Source organism: Miniopterus schreibersii, assembly GCF_964146895.1.
Source record: "Miniopterus schreibersii genome assembly, chromosome: 7".
NCBI classification, from domain to species: Eukaryota; Metazoa; Chordata; class Mammalia; order Chiroptera; family Miniopteridae; genus Miniopterus; species Miniopterus schreibersii.
In genome coordinates this window covers 42,563,569-42,586,870 of record NC_138108.1, presented here as the reverse complement: position 1 = coordinate 42,586,870, position 23,302 = coordinate 42,563,569, and the positions used below count along the sequence as shown (strand labels likewise).

Genomic DNA, 23,302 nt, shown 5'->3' with positions numbered 1-23,302 from the left:
ATTAGAGGGCAAGAAGGCCATTTCCAGGCTTTCATGTAGAATAGTGCAGTCACCAACTTGTGAAGACATCCAATATTTTATCAACCATTGAAGCCTCATTTTTAGAGCTTTCGAGTTTTCTCTCTGCAAACAATAACCAAAACATTTTTTTACAGCTAATTATTTCCCCTAATAGATAAGCACACCTTTTGTAAAGAAATATGCTCTGGTACCATCTCCTCGGACATAAAAATTTTCAGATAAACAATGCCCTGAAAAAAAAAATTGTGAGAAGAGCAATTTAGTATTCCTTAAAAAAACAAAAACAAAACCTTGACATGAAATATAAATGAGGCACTCTTTCAAACACATGAAAATAATCTGAAACTGAATGTACTATTACCCCTTTTAAAACGAAGCTGAGTCTTATCATATCTTCCATAGTCCCGAAATAGCAGCATTCCCCCAGGTTTCAGTAACTTGGACAATCGGTTTACAACACCCTGCATCCTTTGAAAACAAAGAAAGATACTGTTTGCAGAAATCCTTTCTACATGCCACATTTAACTTTCTTAAAGATAAAATAAAAAAAGCTCAATAAGGCCAAAGAAATCTGAACAACAAAAAATAAGGGCAATCAAAACAAACAGAAAAAATGATCAGATTCAAAAGTCCTAGAGAATCAAGAAGTCACCAAAGTGACCAGGGCTTGATATGAAGTCAAAGCTCAACTACAAAACCACATAGACATCGGATAATTACAGCAAATTAAAGTAGTTCCAAGGCAGATAAAAACAGACGTCACTCCACTTTCTTTGCAAGATAAAAAATATGTCAGAGCTATCTCAAATTGTACATATCTAAACAGAAATCACCTTTCCTCCAAAGCAGCTCCTTTTCTCCTGATTTCCTGATTACGCTCAAAGGTACTACTACTCACCAAAGTGTAACACCTCAGGGATATCATTAGCCCCTTTCAGTTTTCTCTTCTTCCACTATCCTCTCCAAAACCATTTGGTCATCAAATTCTGTCTTCTTTTTCTTTTTAATGACATCTTTGATATTTCTTCTCTCTTTTGTTTCCCACTGGTACTCCCTTAGTACACACTGCTACCTTCTTAGGCCTGGAAACAGAACAACTTTCTGACATGCTTTATTATTCTCCCTGTCAATTCTTCCTACATATTACTGATGAATCATTCTGCTTAAAATGATGGTTTTGGCAAATCATTCCTTTGCTCAATTAATTTTCCAACCTCTTTCCCACTACTTCCTAATCTGAAGCACCAAATCTAGCCACAGTGTTACATGCTTGTCTCTGAGCAGTCCATGCCTTTGTTCAGATGGTTTCCTCTCAAAGAATTCTCTCCTCACTCTGTCTATTTAAATTCTATTCACGCTGCAAGCCCCAGCTCAAAACTGGGAAGCCTTTACTTTCTTTCTTTTATTATTTATTCTACTCATCTCGTTACCCATCAAGTATGACCCCTTGTGACTGTTCTTGACTTAATGTTTTTGGTTAAGTATTCATGGACTTATGTGTGATTATGGGCAAGAGATGGCAAAGACTTCCGATCTTATATCAATGCCCAGGGCTTGACACTGGCTGACTGCAGAGCTCTACTGAGAAGAACTCTTAGGGCTTATTGGGAATGATGATTAGAGTATAAAAACAGTGATCAATGTTGGCCCTGGGCAGAGAGTGGTGAATGGCAGCCGGTGTACAAATTCCTTGTCATCTCTGCTTTATCCACGCTACTTAAAGCTTCTGAGATGTTTTCATTTTAAAGATGAGGGTCTGGGATCAGATGATCTGTACACTCCTTCCGATTAAAACACTGTTCAGTGGAATAATGGGGTGAAAAGCCAGGCTGGCAGGTTATGGAGGAAGTAGATGGTGAGAAAATGAAAATAACTATGAAAACCAGAGAGAGCAGAAAGAGGTGGCATGGTTAGATGAAAAGCTCTTTTAAAAAACTGGAACATAAGTACATAAAAGGGAAAAAGAAAAGTATTTTTCCTTGTTTATTTTATTATAGTTTTTTTCACACTATGCTTATATCCTTGGGCTTTGGCAATTAAATAAAACTATATCTAAACCTTAAAATAACTCACTTTCAGGAGAAATGTTTTATGTACAGAGAAAAGTCTCTTTTCTACAATTATTACTAAAACAAGCATGAAACAAAAATGCAAAAAAAACAAAGAGCCAAAGACAGCTGACCCCTGAACAGCGTGGGTTTGAACAGCACAGGTCCATTCCTACACAGACTTCTTTCAATAAATATATTGGAAACTTTTTTGGAGATTTCCTTACTACCGTGAAGTAATCATATTGGCTACACTATGCTACCAAAAGGTGATCATATTGCTGCTTCTCCATTATCAATGCATGAAATCAGTACACCTTTAAATAAATATGAATTTCTTTTTCACAATATATTTTCATTTTTGATGTCTAGTGTTAGAAATATGTATAACATCTACAGTGTTTTGCATCATGTAAGATAATACTGATGGAGGTACTGACAGACAATCTAGCTTATAAAGAGATGATGTAAACTTATGATATCAATAAATACAGCACATCCTGTGAATGTATTTTCCTTATGATTTTGTTAACAATATTTTCTTTTCACTAGCTTACTTTATTGTAAGAATACAGTATATAATGCATATAACATCCAAAATATATGTTAATTGCCTGTTTATGTTATTGGTAAGGTTTCTAGTCAACAGTAGGCTATTGGTAGTTGAGTTTTTGGGGAGTCAAAAGTTGTACGTGGATTTTTCAACTGCGCAGGGGGTCAGCACCCCCAACCCCTTCCTTGTTCAAGGGTCAACTGTACTTCAAAATGCAGCCACCTCCTTCTGCAAATCCTTTCTTCCCAACTGTCCTTTCATGTCAGGGGTCGTGGGAGCTGCTTTTCTTGACCATCCCCTCTTGGCTGACAATGCAGTTCCAGGGCAGGGAGGACTGCGGGCGGGGTGGCCGGCAGTGAGACGGACTAGCCGAGAATGGCACCCGGCCCCTTGTCTTTCTTACCTGACCTGGGCCAGCTCCGCTCTCCTCGCCTACCTCTGGATGAAGGAAGAGTAGAAAGAAAACATTCTTTAAATGAGTACTGCCTGCCTACTGTATGCTTGGATCTGTGGTAAACATACTTTCTTTCATTTTAATGACAAGAAAGACAGTTAGCTCTTCTTTTGTAGCCTCCTGTAGTTTATTCCTTTTTAAGCTGGGACCCCCAGACTCAAGGTCTAGCTGAGCTGCTTGCTGTTCATTTGTGCATGGATTTTCCAAGTTGACAAGAAGCTACTTTTCTAGAACTTTCATGGGGCAGAATCTACTACCACAGTCCTAATGACCCTAAAGATACTGCCTTGCCTTTCACTTACTATTGCCCTCCTTTTACTCCTTCACCTTATTTTTAGATCATTTCCGTGTAGGTAAGAAAGTGGCTACTGACATGATACATCTGAATTTATTCTGTAATAAATAAATACAATGAATACACTGTACTATAAAAGCAATCTTCCCAAGGCACCTGCTTTGCCTTCTCTTTAACATTCATCTCAAATCACAAGAAAATACATCATCTAAACTAATTTCAAATAGTCTTTTTGTGGTCTTATTTGGAATTTAAACATTTCCTGTTATGAGTGTTGAATAGAAAATCTTGTTCTCTATCCACCTACTCCATCCTTTTGACTATTCATCCTTTTAACTATGAAACAAAACACATAGATGACATCTTTCTACTAGTACTTGAATAATGCCAATAGTCTAAACACATTAGCAGAAATAGCTTATACACATTAGAAGGAAATAGGTTATAGAAACTGGGAGGAAAAAGTAGCTTCATGGAACCTGAGATATCTCACTAAGTGCAAATATATCTTTCAGATTTATATGGAAATCTACTTTGTTTTTCCACAAGTAGTCAAAGTGCTCATCTCTGAATGAGAAGTAACAGGCTGTAAAGGGTCCTAGTGACCTTGTAATTGCAAAGAAAGAAGCACATGGTAACTCAGCCTCTTTGGGAAAGGGTCACACTCATCAAACAAAGAGTGGTTGATGCCAAGTCTGTATCTACTGCCAGAGGCTCCTTCCTGGAGCTGAATCTACTACCATAGTAGAAAACCCACATTTAAGAAACCTTATGAAGGCACAACCACTGACACCACACATGAGCCTTAATGCATATGAGGTGGTAGGATTTCAAGAAAAGTGATCATTTTAATTGCTGGTAATAGCTCTTTATGCCTCTCTGGAGAAAAGCTGTGTTTACTTTTTTGAAACATTGTGTGTGTCCAAAAAAATTTAAGTCAGAAATATTTAAAAATGCCACTAGGCCAACCTTAGATTATAAAGGTCGAAGTTTAACCTGGCAGATCTTGATAACCCCGAATTCCCTAGTGGGCTTCTTAAAAATAATTTTTTTTAAAGTCCCTGGATAGACCTGTGTGAAGCCAAATAGATTCACAGCCCACCTCTTTGCAAACGTTCAGTATGCTGCTAAATCAAAGATGTTTGTTTCTGATCACCAAGTACAATTTCCCTCTTGGGAGTCTATTAGGCTGTTCTGAATTTGTAATTTCCTTGAAGCACTGTCACTTTTAATAGGTATGTGTCTTGCGAGAATGTGCTCACTTCATTCTGACAGTGACAGAAAGCTCACTAATGAAGCAGTCTGACCAGTTTCTTTCTAAAAGTCTGAAGGAGAAACTGCATTTAAAAGGCTGCGTATTATACATAACGTGGATCACTAAACAATAAATTCAAGAATTGTCACTTTTGCTTTGATAGTTCTAAAAACTACTACTGATAAAGCTGCTTCACACGTTTGCTCTGCCCTTTCCGCTTCATTCACCTGTCTGGATGGATGGACGAGAGCACAAAGACAAGGAGAACGCCGTCCAGGATCCCATCTGGAAAAGGGTAGGGCAGGCTGTCGTCACAAACGTCATGAACAAAGGCACAACACTGGGCTGCTCTGTAGGATGAGTGCGACTGTCATGGAAAGAAATAAAAAGGAAAAAAAGGTAGTTAGTAGACTTGTATTGTTCTTAAAAAAAGAAAGTCAAATTTTTTTTTTTACTTCTCCCAAATGCCTTTCCTTTATAAATTTGAATGCACTATATTTCTGATTCAGTATTGTTAGCTTATTTCAAAAGCTGCCATAAAAAATTAAGTTTAACAATTGTACACGATAACAAATATTCTTTGCAATCCCTCTTTAATTTTAAAAGTGGAGTAGGGCAGTCTTATGAGTCAGTGGTCAGCGTTGTTGGAAGACTACCCTGTGTTATTTGCGAGGCAAAGAGCTGCTCCTCAGCTCTCTCTCCCACTGCTTGCGCCATGCCTCCATAAACTATATTTTAAAAGATTGCATTAGAGTACACACACACACACACACACACACACACACAAAATTCACCTATAAAAACAACACTACAAGGATATATACCAAAATATTAACACTGATTCACCCTAGGACTCTAGAAAGTGTAATTGTAAGTAAATTTTATCACTCCCTTAAGGCTTTTCAGTATTTTAGAAAATGTCTACAATGAATAACTATGACTCTTATTATCAGAAATAACGTTCTATGTGCTTACTATACATTTTTGTTCACATAATTTCCTTTTCTTTTCCATTTCCCATTATTACCTCTTCTTGCTAAGGTCATGCTCACTAGCATTTGGGGACTGGTTAAATAAGTCCAGGTTTCCCACCATTTTCCTTACCTTCTATGACATTTTAGATTTGCAATATATGCCTTTTCAGACTCCCCCCCCCCCCAGGAAAATTTTAATTTAATGCATGCCTACTATGTGCCAGACTGTGTGTAAGGCTTTACAGGCATAAATATGAACAAGATCACCTTGTAAGGGCCGTTGACCTTTCTAGGTGTACCAGTCCCTTGAACTCCATGTTAAATTCAAAACAACTTTTATTTTTTAGGGTCATATCTTAGGCATCAGTTGATTGTATGATTCCCAGAAATAGTAAAAGCTCAGTTAAAAATGGTCACAGAAAACATCTGATACAGAAACATCCCCCTACCCCCGCCAAAATAACTTCAACAGCAAATAAATCAGATTCTTATATGGCTCTCTTTAAAGAAAATACAAGGCATACCTTTACTAGCTCCACAGCTCCAGAGGCAAAATCACAACAATAAAGAAAGGACTCTGGAGCATTCCTGTGAAAACAAAAGACATATCTAAATCTAGAATCCAGATATGCTCAGACTGCAGAAGAAAGAGCACTGGGTTTGAACTAGTTAGTATTTTCTTAACAGAATTTTGGACAACACTTGGCTTGTCATTTCTTCTTGGTAGATATTGTTCTCTGTAGCAGTTTATGGGTAGCCTTCATGTTGCTTCTGACCCAACACTGTCTCAAACACTTATTAATTACAGGATTAACTTAAAATTCCTGTCCCAGTTTTAAGGCTCTCTATTGCTAAGGCCTACTTGCCCTCAGATCACACTCTTGCATGGGAAACTCCCGAGCCACCCATCAGCACTGCCCCATTCTCCTCCTGCCCTCACAGGCACTCTTTCTTCTCTGCTCCTGCAGCATGGTCTCTAGCTACTCTTAGCTTAGGCAACCTCTACCCCTCCCCAAGGATCCTCAGACCCGTGTCCCTTGGGGCTTCATTCCTCTTCCCGTGTGTACAACTCATTTGGCTCCTGGGCCTCTGATGCCCTCATGAGGCAGGAACACACACACACACACACACACACACACACACACATGCACGCACGCACGCACACGCACACACACATGCACACTCATGCAGCATGTAAATATGACTTCTAACGAATAAAACACTAATATATTAATTCTAATATAGTTATCTTTTCAAGTTACTGTCAAACATTTATTGAGACTCATATATGTACCAAGCATTAGGATACAAAGTAGTGAATGAAACTGTGTAATAAGTGGATAAATTTTAGAATCAAATAGACCTGAGTTTAATCTTAGATTTGCCACTTACTAACTCCGTGAATCTAACTTATTCTTCAAGGCTTAGTTGGTTTACTTACAAAATGTAAATAAAGCAAGTAAACTTAGCTTTTTTCTCCCAGGGTGGCGTGTGGTAGAGAGGTTTACCCATGTGAAAATCTTGACTAGTTTTAATTGGCCTCCACTGAACTTCAGCAAGTTCTGTTTGACCTTTATCTGAAACTCAGTAACAATGGCTGGACCATGGTTGTTAATGGGAAGCTGGACCTTTTGAATTCTGTGGGCCAGTGTCCTTCTTGATCATCCCTCATATGCTGGTATCAAATCCTGCATTATGTTGCTCAGGAAGTGTCTGAATCACAGAAAGAGATCAGTATGTCACTAAATGTGAATTATCAGTATGGTCCTGGCTGCTGTGGATTTTATAGCCTATGTGGGGGCATAACTGGTTTTATACAACTACTACAGGGGTGTGGACAGGGTAGGCTTCTGAAGAATTCTGAAGGAGGAGACGGCATTGCTAAGTGGGGAGAAGAGGAAATGGTATAAGGGTTTAGAGGTGGGGGCCACACACCGGGGATGAGAAACGGAGCCGATCCCAAGAGCCCAAACTGGTGTGAGGCGGGACACACAGGTGGGCCTTTGAAGCCCATAATCAGAACTTCTGATTTGATTCAGGAAGTATTTCAAGCAAGGAGGGCTTTTAAATAAATATGGCCGATAAGCACAAATATGCATTTAGCAAAATCTCACCCAGGCTCAGACTATACTCTTAAATGCCACTCATTGATGAATAGTATGTTCACGTACAACTCACTTGTTCTGTGGCCCTAGGCATGGACACTTGATTTAAGATCTGTCCAAATAAATTCAAGTGTGAGGAACAGAATTTGGCTCTGAAAAGTTCACCAGTACTGAATCCTCTCTCTGTAACTCTGTTTCCTCATCTTTAAAACAGAGATAAATAAGGTGCTTGTGAGGACAGATAGATTCATATAAGTAGTTTCTAGAAAGGTGTCCAATTCAGACTACGCACCTAATAAATGTTAGTCGTTATTAGGTTGCTGCTGCTGTTGCTACTATCATTACCATATCATTAGAGGAAGATCTCTCTCTGCCTCCCAGGAACTTAAAAACTTAAGGACTTAACATGGCTCTGTAAAAACTTTCATTTAATTCAAAATGCTTCTCTGGACCCTGGCACGTCTAGCTCATTGTGAAAGATACACAGTCTCTTTTTGGGCAGCAGTTACTAAACACCCACACAATACGGAACAATCTAGTTGCTAAAGGAAAGCACCGGCCATTCGCCATGTGCCTGCCAGGATGGCAGCCTGACCTCTGAGACTGAATTCCCACTGCATCAGCAGCCCAGGTTGAGGTCTTGTGACCACTCAACGACTTTCCAGAGCTTTTCTGTAAAATCAGCTGACTGCCTTGGCCCTTCTCCCAGCAAGCAGGTGTAAATATCACTACCACCACCACACCACCAAGCACTCTCTTGGCAAGGGGTTTAAGAATTAAATGATCCTTGGAGAACAATATGACTTCTCAATTCTGAAGGTCTAATTATGGTAAAATATTCTGAAAATGTAAAACATTAACCCTGTACTCTCCAAAAGTAATAAAACGTAATTTCTTAGGTGGGAGGGAAAAATCTTCCTTTTGGAAGGTTAATCACTGGTTGCCTTTTACAGATGAATTAATTAGCTCAGATTACTGAGCTACAGTGACTTCTAAAATGTAGATTCGAGGCAAAATAAAGACACAGGCAAGAAGAGCTGGGGAGTGAGGAGGCAAGAGCTTGCAATTATTAGTTGAAGGGAGAAGCAGAGGGAGAAAATACAACTAACAAGTGGGAAATCAGAGATATTAACGAGTCAGTATGTACTGAGCTCAAACTATCTATACTGTACTGTTAGGGTATCTAGAAAATCAGATTAGGGTAAAATATGCTTGCTCCCTCAAGGAATATAAACAGTGGTTGGAGAGATAAGACATAAAGCAATGACATGCTAAATAATGCCTTGAGATGAGTCATAAAGTAGCACATAATCGACTGCCAATGTACTAGATTTATGTTGTGTATTATAAGCTTGGAGATCACTGGAGTGAGGGGAACCTGGCTATGTGCTATAAAGAACAAGAAATTTCAGTCCAAAAATTGGAAAAGGGAAGACAAAGGAAATAAGCACAAAAAGAGAAAAGCCATTCAGAACTGCAAATCTGCCAGCATCACTTCTGCCTGGCCACTTCAACTGGTTGGTTGATGCTACCAGGGAATTACTTACTATAATTATGTTAGGTTTATAACAGTATTGGAGACTGTCCTGATTTTTTGGAGATACATCGTAAGACATGTCATATTTAAAGATAAAGTATCATAATATTTGCATTAATGGAGGTGGTGGGTACATGGGGATTCACTGTGTAATACTCTACTTTTCTGAATGCTTTTATATTTTCATAATGAAAGTTAAAAAATAGCATTGGTAAATTAAAAATATGCATAGAGAAAAGACTGAAAAGAATTACAACACAAATTCTGTCAGCAGCTATGTTAGGATAGTGGGGATGATGGGTAACCCCCCCCCCATTTCCTGTAATGGAAATGTTCTAGAATGCGCTTATGTTGATTTTATAAATGGAAAAAGAATGTAAAAGCTATGTGTAAACTTTACAAAAAAACACAAAAACTTGACAGACCAGCCATAGGTAAAAGGTGTTAGAAAAGTTTTGTAAAGTGCCTTGTTGTCACAGAAATCCTGACACATCAGGCGAGGTGGCGAGAAGGGATGGGCAGGCCAGGAAGACATCTCTGTCCCTTCCATCCACTTAAGCTTAGCCATTCACAGCTTAGTGGAAGGAGCAACCCTCTTCTCTCTTATTCACTCATCCACACAAACAGAAGCTTAAAAAATACTTCAACCCATGGTGGACAACCCATGGCTGTGAGACACTGTTTTCAGAGTAAACCTGAAGTCAGGCTCTAAGACTAAGACGCTGCTTTTAAAATTTGCCTTAGTCATTGTTTATATGGGAACAAGAATACCATTGGCACATACGTGACGACAATTTCCCAGACTTTCTCAACATCCCACATGTATATAGAATTTTGTAGGAGAAAACTCTGAAACTCACTGCAAAGTGTTCAGAATTGGAAAAACACTATTTCCAGCACCACAGCCAACCTAAAGTTAAAAGAACAAACAAATACCATGAAAACAAGGTTAAATTTTCCTCACCAATGTGAAATTTTTTATTAAAAAAACCCAAAAAACACACTAGAAGAAATGTACTGGACCTCTGGGTATAGGAGAGTTTTCTAAACTCAAAAGCAATGGAATAATACTGAGAAATTTGACTATGGAAACACTGAAAAATTTTATACACCAAAAACCAAAATAAACTGAATTAAAAGATCACCAAAACATTGTGAAAAAAACACTTGAGCACTGGCCAGTGTTGCTCAGTGGTTAGAATCGGCCCTTGCACCACAGGGTCAAGGGTTTGATTCCTGGTCAAGGGCATGTACCTGGGTTGTAGGCTCGATCCCTGCCCACTGGGGATGTTCGGGAAGCAACCAATCCATCTCTCTCTCTCTCTCCCTTCCCCTCTCTCTCCTCCCCTTCCACTCTCTCGAAAAAGTCAATGGAAAAAAAAAAAAAATCCATGGGTGAGAATTAACAAAAAAAGCAAAAAACAACAAAAACACACACATTTGCAATAAATATGATAAAGGGCAGAGCTCATTAAAAAACAAAACAAAAAAAACTACAGGTAAATAAACAAAGAAAATACAGAGAACACAAAAGAAGCACAAATGGCTTCTAAACATTTGAAGAACTATATGACCTATTTAATAATCAAATGGAAATTAAAACAAGGTAAAATTTTTGTCTTATAAAGGTGAATAGCACTAAAATACGAATATTTCAATTCATGAGGACGTGCTGAAACAGACACATAATGCAATGAACTGTGAACTGGTATTAGTACAACTTCTTAAAAAGCAATTTGGCAATCTATCTTAAGAGTATTAAACATTTTTATAAATTATGAACTAGTAAATCTAACCCAAGATAATAAAAGAAAATGCAGAAAAGTCTATTGCCAAAGGTGTTTGCTGTAAAAACCTGAAAACAATTTAAATGTTTAGTAGTGTGAAAAAAGATAAGTAGAATTATAGTACTCCACATAATAAAATATTTTGTAGCCATGAAAATGTTTATAGAAAAAATTTTAAAATAGGGAAAACAGCTTACAATATAATGTTAAATAGAAACAAAGCAAGACCTCAAAATACAGGCTTCGTATAGCTCCACTACATAAAACACTACAAACAAAAGGAGAAAATGTAGGTAGAATGTTAACAGTGGGATTATAGATAATTTTATTTCTCTTATTTACTCTTTAGGAAATTCTCTGTTACTAATATATTCTACCTTTATACTCAAAAGGAAAAAGTGTGTTTTTAAAAATAGAAAATCAAGGTCTACACTAGACTGTAGTATATTATATATCTCACTTATTTCATCTAAAAAGAATAACAGAGAGAGATAGAAATTAAGGCCAAAGCTTCATTGTTATTTAAAACTGCCTTCAAGTTAAAAATTAAAACAGACAAATGAAAAAAAAAAATTAAAACCACAAACTTAAAACTTGAATGATTAAAGATATGAGTCCCTTAAATTTTCTTATGCTCAAAAGTATCCTGAAAATTTATTTAGATTTGGTTATTTTCCCCCTAAAAAAGCCTGTATCATTAATAAAGTAACATGGAATGTACATTTTAAAATGATTTCCCACCTCCCATCTTCGGCCCTGCAGTACATACCTCCAGGATTCTGAAAGTGGCTTTGCTACCAGGAAAGAGCTCGGTCTTCGGAGGTCCTTTTCTGCGTTCTTCAGAGTCCAGGCTGGATAAACCAGATTCTGCTTTGCTCTGACCATCCGACAAGCCAGAACTTTCCTTATCATAATTTGTTTCTTCAGGCATAGTAGGGCAGTGCTTTCTTGAGAAACAATTTGCAGCATTAGTTTGTACACAATCCCATGATAATTCTTTTGTCTTCTCTTCAGTTTTTTGATCAATTGGAAGAATTTCAGGAAATTCCCTCAACAGCCAATTACGATTCTTGAAAAACTTATTCTTATGAGTCTTGTAAAATGTGTCCCAATATTTATTAGCTTCACTCTCATACTTAACTAAAATGAAAAGAAAAAAAAAAGATTTATTTTACTATGAATTACATTTACCATTAGTCATTATCCTAATAACTAAATCTATTTAATAGTTAAACCTGTTAAATATATTATATATATTATTTATCATTTACAACAAGTATTTTACTATGGAATAACTTTAATATTATAATTATTAATAATTATAATTATATAATGATTTTCTAAAAAACTCTTACAGGTTAAAACTACACAGTATCAATTCTCTGGAGATGTGTCAGTGTGCGGGGTATTTAGTTCATCTGCTTCTGTCTCAGTTTTTTGTGAGGAATATAATCATTGCAAACTACTTTCTACAGTCTATCCTTGGAATCTTAATAATCACATTTTTACCAATAACCTGTAAGGCTCTTCATTATCCTAAAGAAAGGACACCTTTTTTGTCTGTCTGAATGCAGTTTCAACACAATGTCTATGGAAATTGGCAATCAGACAGGAAGTTGTAGTATTATAAATGACATATCTTGGAGCTAGAATGGTCCATTGAAACAATCTATTCTGAGACCTTTGTTTTGCCCTGGAAGAAAGACAGCACAGAGTAGATGAACCCAGTTGTTCCAGAGCCCAGAGTCCCATCACAGCAGAACCAGGACCATGTCTGTATCCTGATTCCTGGAGTTTAGGGGTCACCCCATAACTCCATTCCTTCCCCACCTCCAGAGGCATCTCCTCCTCTTGACATCTCCTAATATGAAACCTTAAAGAGAATTTCTGATGCCTTTTTAAAAGAGATATGCATTTTGTGATGTTATGCCTTAGGTTTCACTGGATTCTAGGGTCAGAGTTCGGTCAAGAGGCTCATAATTTTAGGAATTCTTAGCTCTCTGACTCTATCTGTACCTTAAATTAACAAACTAATTCACTTCCTCCCTCCCTCATTCATTCAACAAACATTTCTTGGATACTATTATGTACCAGGCCTACTCCCCAGGCCTAATCCATGGGTTAAGAATTACTTTCACCCAATGTAGACATATATTTTTTTAATTTTTTAAAAAAAAGAATAAAAAACCTATTAATATAGAATAATTTCCAAGATTCAATGTTACACCTAAAAGCAAAGTGTAGAACAGCATGTTATGATGCAACCATTGGTTAGGGGGGAAAAAGAAAAAGAATACATGTGTGTGCATACACAAAAGCATACATGCATATACATATTTACTTGTATACGTACAGCATAGTTCTGCAAGGATTAGTAATTACAGACTTAGTAATACTGGTTGCCTCAAAAGAGGGGAGCTTAGTAGAAAGTTTTCACTTGAGTTTTGATCTGTGTGAAATTACTATGTACCAAAAAGAAATTAAACTAAAAATGAAAATAACAAACTCATTTTTTTCATAACTTTAAAGAAGCCCCTCCCTCAGAACAAGCAGTGCCTATAGTCAGGTTCCTCCGTTACAGAGCCCTGTTCTGAAGCCCTTGTAGTTTTCCTTTCCTTTCCATTTTTATCTTTATGGCCTTGTACCATGGATCTCCACCCATTTGGCCACAAGACTTCCTTCCCATCAAGGCTGAACTGTATCTGGCAGCAGGACTGCTAGAAAGACAGAAACTCCCATCTGTATTTAAGGCCTGAGAAACAAAAGCAGATCTCTGTAACAAAAGAATTATGCGATGCTGAAGTCCAAGACATGCTCACATCTGAACTGATGGAAGGAAGCCTATTTATGATTAATCTAAAAATGCTACATCTTTATTTTTACAATAGTCCTATCTCTACTTTTAAAAATTGAAGTATACTTGGTATACAAAGAAAAAAAATTACACTGAAAATCATACTCAGGAGGAATTAAGAAACTGTCTAATTTCCCCAGTGTCTTCTTGCACCTGCCTTCTTTTACCTTAAAAACTCTCTTTACAACTCACTCTATGCTGGTAGAAGGTTTTTCTGCTTAATGAAAAGCAACCACCTAACAAGACCTACATTTAGTCAAATCTCTAGTATCTGTGTTTCCAATACCAAGCTACTTGTGAAGTGATTTTGAACCTTTCAGTAAATAGAATGTAATACTATACCTTGATTAATTTGCAGAATATTCCCCTGAGAATTATTTGGGGTGTAGGGAGGTAGACAGCAGGGGAGTAACTTGAAAGAAAAGATATTCATAGCAGTGTTATTTATAAGAGGAAACATGGGAGATAACTCAAATATCCAACAAACCATGACCAAGCAAACCGTGCAGGTCAAAACAGAATAACCTTGCTCAGCAATTAAAATGAAAAGGAAAATAAGAGAAGACATTCACACAGAATAGTTTATGCACTGATTGCAACTCAAAACTTTATTTCACACTCATTTATTACAATCACGTGAAAATCTGGAATGATGGTAACAATTTAAAGGTTATTACATAGTTTTTTCTTTTGCAAAGTTTTATCTAAATCTTACACAAAGATAAATAATCTTAGTTGACTCTTCGTTCAGCTTGTCTACACAATTCCCTCATTTAATGAGGGGTTGAATCTACCTCAATGCTCAAGCCCTAAAAAGTCTATATACTTCCCCATTAAACCCCAGGAACCTACCGAGAGCATTAAACGTTATCAGTCTACAAACTACAAAATTTTGGATAAGATTGCTGTAATAAATATGAGCCTATATTACTGTTTTAATTTCTACAATTTATAAAGAAAATGAATTTGCGGTAGGTGACTGGAATCTGGTAGAGATACCAAATATATCAAGCATCTAAATTCAGCTCTGGCCTATGAAATCTTTCAAAAGGACCTGAATACAGTTACAAGATGATCGTCAGGGTATGCTAATATAATACTTTCAAGCCTTTTTCAAGCATTTCCTCTCTTGAATTAGGAGGAAAATCCCCCAAACAATTACATAAATCATTATACCAATAACAACATCATTAAAAATAACAAGAGTTACACATATCGAGTATTGATTATGTGCCAGGCACTATGTCAAATGCTTTACTTGGATTTTTCTTCCCATTTAATCCTAATAACACCCCTTAAAGAGACATATTATTCCAATTTACAAAGAAATTCAAGGTCAGAGGGGCTAAAAAATTTTCCCAAGGTCCAGCAGAGTGGGGGCCTGGACCAAGTCTATCAAACTTTAAAGATCATGCTCTTGTTGACACCATTACACCACGCTGCCTTCCTAACAAAAAATCAGTAGTAACTCCCTCCAAAATATCTCTGAAAATAATCTGTTTTTCTTTTTTTTAATTTTCAAGTTTCTGCTGATACTTTATTTCTGCATTCAACACTATTTTGTATTAGTTTCAGGCGTACAGCAGAGAGGATAGACCTTCGTGTAGGTTACAAAGTTCCCTCTGATAATTCAAGTGTGCACCTGGTACTATACATAGTTATTCAATATTGTTAACTCTGTTCCCTGGGCTGTACTTTACATCCCTGTGACTATTCTGTAACCACCAATTTGTACTTTTTAACCCCATCACCTTATTTTACCCCACCCCATAATACCCCTCCCCTCTGGCCTCCATCGGTTCTCTGTATCTGTAAATCTGTTTCAGCTTTGTTTATTCATTTACTTCATTCTTTAGTTCCACATATAAGTGATATCATATAGGATTTGTCTTTGTATGGCTTATTTCACTTAGCATAATACCCTCTAGGTCCATCCATGCTGTTGCAAATTAATCTCTGTTTTTCTGATTCTATACTTTCCTCTCATTATAAAACATCAAGTTAAAATTAAAACCTCAGCATGACTTACAAATAAATTGTAAAAATAATGCTGATCAGTGTAAACCTTCATAAAGAAAGGTCAGAAATACAGAATTAATTAAACCTCATTTAAATTATAGAAAATATAAATTATGCAAACTTACATGATGAAATTATGGTGAGCAATGGCAACATAAAACGCTCTATGAGAATAGATGGGTTTGTGGCATAGAAACAAAACAGGAACAGCACCCAGGATGGGATGGGGGAAGGTTAACGGGCTGGAACTTTTTTGGTTGTTTGTTTTTTAAAGTTGTGTTTTCAGCAGTATCTCCAATCAATCCTGGAAATTCCATAGTTACCAGTAATGTGTGAGCTTCTGAGGCCCCATGGGAGCTCAATCAAACTCATAATTATGGTTGTGAGGCAACATAAACTCCTTCAGTGTATGATTTAATTTCCTGAACTGCAAGGGAATCTGTGATAACAGGGGACCTGGAGGAGCTACTTTCTTGACCATGAGTGAAACGTTTAGTTTCAACCTGCGGTTAACTTATCTCAAGTTCAGGCCAATAACGATAAAAGAATATAGGGTGGCGAAATGTGCCGTCTTCATCTTGTCCAACTGACCTTCTAAACAGGTATATTAATGATCAGTTTTTCTTGGAGGAGTATTTTTTCCTTTCACGTTCCTAGGTTGCCAATTCAGAGTTAACTGCTCTATGCCAATGGCAATAAAAGGGATGTAATAGTGTGTTTAACCACAGCCAGATGAAGCAACTTCTCAATTATTCACTTATTAAATTCAGTACTACTAAGGGGAAGAAAGAATTTGACACACTACCCATACTTAAATATTCAGAATTACCTTGAATCACACTGAATATCACAACTCAGAAAAGGAATTAAACCATTTATGTATCTGACATATATGATATGATTAATATAAATTAGGAAAATTTATTTTAAGTTGCAGTGTAACAAAAAGCAATTTAAAGTTATTTTTGCACATCAATTACACAAATGTCTGATCTCTCAAAGTTGGAAATTTCCACATGTCATTGATAAACTTCACCATCTAATAAGAAAATCTCTTAAAATTATGAAATGAAAAGTACATTTCTAATAGCACTGCATGAAATTTTAAACACCCAAAGCTGACTTATAAACAATACCCTAAATTTATCAGCACAAAAAACTTTTAGCTACTTTTTGTTTTTCCACATAGGATACTCTCAAGTGGTAAGGTATTCACAAGGCAAGGTACAGTGGGATTCTTTTACTATTTTGCTTGACACAGATAATTCATCCTAGCTACGTGGTTATTTACAAGGATATTTTAGAGTAAAAATTGCAGCTGCTTTTGTTATTAAGTTTTAAAAACCCATTACATTGCTAAATAACCAGCTGAGATATAACACACTGGAGATGTTTTTAGAAAATTATAAAACATAATCATGTTAACTCAAAAACTGCCAAATGAATCTCTCTCATTTCTCTAATTAGCCTGCTTTTAAAGGAAATATGAGCTATAATAAAATTTAAAAGAAATTACCAAAGGATATGTGGAATTAAAAATCATTAATCTGGGCATCTAATTGAAATAAATATTGCTAATGAGAGCCAGGATGCTATGCATTTTAATCACAAAAATGAATGTCAACTGTCTCACAGCAAAAAAGGCTGTGTCATTTGTGATGGATAAGTTCTTATTTTCAGCACTGTGAGGGTGTTTCCTGAATTCAATTCTCACCAACAGCTAAGACAACATTGAGAAATGGGACATGGGAATGACAGGACAGACTGACACACACCGAGACCAGAAGAAATGTGCTGGCAAATTGGTCAGCATGGAACAACTAGTATTTCCTCCCAATGGCATTAAAATAAGTGAGATAAAATCAATAAATAGTGCTCATGCTGTATAACAAGTGCAAATGGGATACTTTGTGATGAGAGAAAAATGGCTCTTTTAAAAGACCTAGAACTCTCCTAGGTAAGACTGGGAGAACTGGGTCAGAGCTTCCTTTGGGTTTTCACAAAGTTTGGGTCAGTAGAGCTTTTAAACAGATCTACTCACCTTGACCCATTTTCATCAGAGACATAAAATATCAAATTAGAAGCCTTCCTGAGGTCTTCTGCAGACTAGAGGCTCTATGATCCCTGGCAGAGACTGGGCTGGGCGGCTGAGTAGGCATTTACTCTCACTGCAATGTCATGTCACTCAACAGTTTCTCCATACAAAAGTGTTCTTTCTTTGCCGCTCTCACAGCAGCCTCAGTTGCCGCTCTGTGCAACCTTGCTTAAGTGTGACGGACCAGTCACCCCCACTGTGTGTCCCTCTCCTGGTTCCCTGACATGTATGAAGCCCATGCACTGAGTAACGTTACGGGGGGATGCCAATGGGACCCAGCAGAAACCTCAATCACTTTGAGTCATTTTAAAATGTTCTGTGTCTCCATGGCAGCCAGCAAACTGGCTCAGAAAGAGACTGGACATGCTAATAAGCAAACCAAACGCTTCAAAGCAGTATCATCAGTCCCCTCCAGCCCGCTTTTCCTGCTTCTACAGAGAGCCCAGTCACCACCTTTCTATTTCAGTCACACTATGGTTCTGTGGGAACTGTCATTTTACTTTACTGCAGTTTCCAAGGCCCTAAAATAACCTTCTCATTAGCTTCACTCAAGTTCACTGTTAACATAAATAGGCCAAAATAGGCAGCCGCGTGCAGAGCACTGGAAGGGAACATTATCGGCACTGCTCATCTATTTATGTTCTAAACAGAAATATTCAAAAGACTGTGAAAAAAAAAATCGTCGGTTTTTCAAATGATCAGGAAATACACTGTGTATAATTTTTAACTTCCTGGAAAGGAATTAAGATGACTGATAACTTTTAATTCACTGCTTTAGGCTTGACTCTTTCTGTCATATCCAGGTGGCCACTAGCAGAAGCTTGAGTAATGTGGAAAATATGTCTGTGCAGCTGCTGGCAAAGAAGCAAAATTATACTTCCTCAGAAACAGTGTGACAGAGTTCCTGAAAGGAATGCAATGTTGGCTGATCTGTAAGCAGAACTGCCACTGGTATGCACCCTCAAATCCAACCCCAGCTCTCCCTGGTCGTATCCCACACTGGACTGGATGGCTGGAACCTCATAAAAATAGAACTGTTCCATTGTGGGTCAGGTACTCATCTTTCTTGTCCACTCTCCAGGACACGTTCAAGCTTAGCGTAAGAAAAGAGAACAAGCTCTCGGGAAGAGTAAATGATGCTAGAGGAAAAGAGGGAAGAGCTGTCCCCGTCACTGGTAAGGGCAGCTAACGAGGGCTGTCTCATTAGCTCAGTTTCCACAGCTACCTTTGCTTCAAACTTTAGCTTCAATTGTTGACTAAAGTCACTAGAACAATAAACTACCAGTGGGATTAGTGATTTTCACTATCCTTGGAATGCACAGAGGAATGTAAACATCTTTCCCTAGAGAGTCTCAGAACAGCTGATCGGCCTGTCCTGCAAACTGTATCTCAGGTGTTGGCACACCTTTTCTTTCAAGAGTCAGTAAGTAGTCATTGTGGGCTACATATGGCCTCTGTTGTCACTATTTAGCTCTGTAGACATAGCTTAAAAGAAGCCATAAAAAATATATAAACAAATGAGTATGTCTGTGTCCCAATAAAACTTTATTTATAAAAACAGGCAGTGGGCTGGATTTGACCTGTGGCCATAGTTTCCTGACACATGCTATATCTAATGGCTACACTGACATTGTTACAAGAGGGACTGAGAAGTGGTCAAGACCAGAATCAAATTGTTTTGGCAAAACTAACCCATGGTGTTAGAAGACAGAAGAATGGTGGTTGCCCACTGTGGGGCCTGAGGGGCTGGGGGAAGTACTGTCACTGGGAAGGAACATGAGGAAGTTTCTGGGTTGCTGGTAATATTCTGTTTCTTTTTTTTTTAAATAATATATCTCTTTATTGATTTCAGAGAGACAAAGGGAGAGGGAGAGAGAGATAGAAACATCAATGATGAGAGAGTCACTGATCGGCTGCCTCCTGCACGCCCCCGACTGGGAATCGAGCCCGCAACCCGGGCATGTGCCCTGACCGGGAATCGAACTCCGATCGCCTGGATCCTAGGTCGATGCTCAACCGCTGAGCCACGCCCGGCCGGGCAATATTCTGTTTCTTGATGTGGGTGTTTGGAAAATTCATTGAGTTTTGTGAGAATTAATTTCTGTATTTGGTACTTCAATAAATGATTTTTTATAAAAAGGAAAAAAAAAACCAAGCTGTGTTAAAGAAAAAATGATTTTAAGAAAAGTCAGGTAGCCCAGCCGGGCGTGGCTCAGTGGTTAAGCGTTGACCTAGGATCCAGGTGATCAGGGTTCGATTCCCGGTCAGGGAACATGCCCGGGTTGCGGGCTGCAGCCAATCAAAGACTCTCTCGTCATTGATGTTTCTATCTCTCTCTCTCCCTCTCCTTTCCTCTCTCTGAAATCATTAAAGATATATTTAAAAAAAAAAAAAGAAAAGTCAGGTAAAAACTCGTATGTGGAGAGTGTAGGTGTTCAGCTAAGTGTCCATGGGCTCCCAGCAATGGAGTGAGGGCACAGGCCGTTTTCTGGAGTGCTTTTAAAAAAACTGTGGTAAAAACACATAATGTAAAACTTACCATTTTTAAGTGTTCGGTCTGATAGTGTTAAGTATATTCACGTTGCTGTGAAACAGATGTCTAGAATTTTTTCATCTTGCCAACCTGAAACTTTACACCCATTAAACAACAACTCTGCGTTTCCCGGTTCCCCAGGCTTTGGTAACAGCCATTTTACTTTGTTTCTATGAATGTGACTACTTTTGATACCACATATAAGTGGAATTATATAGTATTCGCCTTTCTGTGACTGGCTTACTCCACATCATTAATGTCCGCCAGGCTCCTCCAGGTTATAGCACGTGATAGGGTTTTCCTCCTTTTTAAGGCTGAATAATAATCCCGTGTACATACCTACCACATTTCGTTCATCCGTTTATTCGTCAGTGGACATTTGGGTGCATCCACCTTTTGCATCCTGTGAATAGTGTTGCTGTGAACATGGATGTGTAAATATCTCTCGAGACACCGCTTTCATTTATTTTTTATTTTTTATTTTTTGCTTTATGTCCATGGGTGAGGTTGCTAGATCATATATGGTAGTTTCATCTTTAATTTTCAAGGAGCTTCCATACCGCTTTCCATAAAAGTTGCACCATTTTACAAGTCCACCAACAATGTGTAAGGGTTCCCATTTCTTTACATCCTCAGCAACACATTTTCTGTTTTTGTGATAGTAGCACAGATCAATTTTTCCAAAGCTATTTTTTAAGGCTGGCATAGCCTTCAAGAAAAGTTATCTTAAATCCTTATTGAAACTTTATATTTATCCTAAAAGACCAGCAACATTTTGATACAACTTTACCTTCTTTGCTCAAAGTGTTTGAATTTGTTGAATATTCCTAACAAGTGAAGCGCACAGCAGATACTAAAGGACTCACAGCAAGAGGAAAAATTTAAAGTTATGTTTTCCTATCTTGTCTGAAATGCCACCCATGTGGGTATATCTCCCAGAAAAAGCAACAATATGGTTAAAAAAAGAGCAAGTACAAGGTGAATACATAATTTATTTCATTAGCTTGGTCCCACTAAACTGGAAAAACTGGGCATTCTCCCAAATGGAACAAGTAGATGGCATAGGTAGACGCAAAGAACTCCCCAAAGTAATGACACAATTAGGAGGAAAAGAGCCCGAGGTGTGAACTGAATCAGTGGATGGTCAAAGAGAAAAACCAGGCTCCAGGAGGTATGACACTTAGTTGCCTACCTTGCTCTTCCAGAAGGACTCGCACAGCTGAGTTTTCCTCCACTTTTTTTCTGGCTTCTGCTTCTTCCTCTTTTGACCATTGCATATTATCCCTATCGAAAAACAAAATGATTGTAAAACATGCTTTATAACAGAAGAAAGCAGGAAAAGGGTGGCAGGGGAGACACCTGTCATTCTAGATTACTCAAAGACGAATGATACAAACTAATTCCATGTCGACTGAATATATTTTGTGTCAGATGTTCCTTCTGATAAGTGCTGGCACAACCCACCCTGGAACTCCCACGGTTTCTTTCTTTAAATCTGGTTGTGTTGCAGGCCCCAGCCACCTTTTGGAAATGATTGCTGAGGTCCCAGAAGCACTACTGTGGTGCATGATTACTTGGCTGCTGGTACGGTTTCCTGTATTTTACTCTAACACTAAATGCACTTGCCTTTTTGTTAGCTTATGACCAGGGTAGTCTTTAATGGTTTTGAATGCTCTTTTTAAAATACTTGTAAAATACTTTGTACTTACCCTCAGTTTTAAAGGAACTCTAGACTTTCCTTATTATCTGCCTTAATTTCTATAAATGGGTTCATTTGTATTTAAATTATAGACTACCTGATATAACATATAAAAGGGTCACCTTTCTAAGGTCTGGCACTTTCTTTAAGTATTTTTTAGTTTCAGAATTTGCTTTCATTATATGAGAAGATACTTTTTTCTGCCACAAAAATGCCTTTCTTGGAATAAAAGCAGCATCTTTATACAATAAGGTGATTTTTTTGTTTGGTTTTGTTTTTACAAAGTATGCATTTCCTTTTTGCAACTGGTAAAACTATAGCGAGTGATGTGATTTCCTGGAATAAACCATTTTTCTAAACAATAATGAAATCACATGCACAAAAATTCAAGTTCTATATATCTTATTGAAAATTGTAAAAAAAAACACAACCCATTACTAACAGTAGTATCACATGATACTTATAGCTATCTCCCTGAGGAGAAAGGAGTAAATTATAAAATTCCTGAGGTGCATCATTATGGTGGCTGATAAACATTAACTGATATGTGCGTAAGTTGGGACTATGGATAGTTTATAGAGGAGACAAAAAAATCCATTTTGATTGGTTCTCTTGGGTAACTGCAGCTGAAGCTAGGAGCTGGTGTGCTCAGAATCGGAGGATCTCAAATGTGAGCAGTTCAGTAGAGTGCAAGACAGTGACTTGGGGGGGCGGGAGGAGGGGAGACCAATTAGAAGACTGTTACAGTGACCTAGGAGTAATGAGTCCCAGGACTCAGGTGGTGGCAATGAAAAACAGAAACAAAGAGCGGGAGGAGAAACACTGTGAAGAAAGCCTGTCGTGTCCTGGAGACTAACTAGATGTTGCAGGGAGTGGAAGAAGGGTCAGGAATGATTTCAAGGTCTTAGAACCGAGTATCAAGAACACTGGGCGTACCAATGAGAGAATAAGGAGGTGGTCTGGGTAGAATGAGGATAAGCTTGGTACTATGTTAGGTAATGTGCGTGCCATCAGATATGAAAGGGTGCACTCCAGCGACCTGCCTATAAACACACCACCGAAAGGTGAGAGGC

The 23,302-nt window shown here is 37.8% G+C and overlaps 1 protein-coding gene across 4 annotated transcripts in view; it reads right to left on the bottom strand.

The window, feature by feature from the left end:
* METTL8 (methyltransferase 8, tRNA N3-cytidine) overlaps positions 1 to 23,302 on the bottom strand; it is a 60,996-nt gene that overhangs the window by 6,205 nt on the left and 31,489 nt on the right. For all 4 annotated transcript variants that reach the window (XM_081143092.1, XM_081143089.1, XM_081143090.1 and 1 more), the window contains 7 exons: positions 21,723 to 21,814; positions 11,799 to 12,169; positions 10,103 to 10,152; positions 6,125 to 6,188; positions 4,854 to 4,993; positions 383 to 489; positions 186 to 251 (listed from right to left, as the gene is read on the bottom strand). In XM_081143092.1, coding sequence (XP_080999218.1) covers positions 186 to 251; positions 383 to 489; positions 4,854 to 4,993; positions 6,125 to 6,188; positions 10,103 to 10,152; positions 11,799 to 12,169; positions 21,723 to 21,814 — 890 coding nt within the window. The remainder of the gene's footprint in view (positions 1 to 185; positions 252 to 382; positions 490 to 4,853; positions 4,994 to 6,124; positions 6,189 to 10,102; positions 10,153 to 11,798; positions 12,170 to 21,722; positions 21,815 to 23,302) is intronic.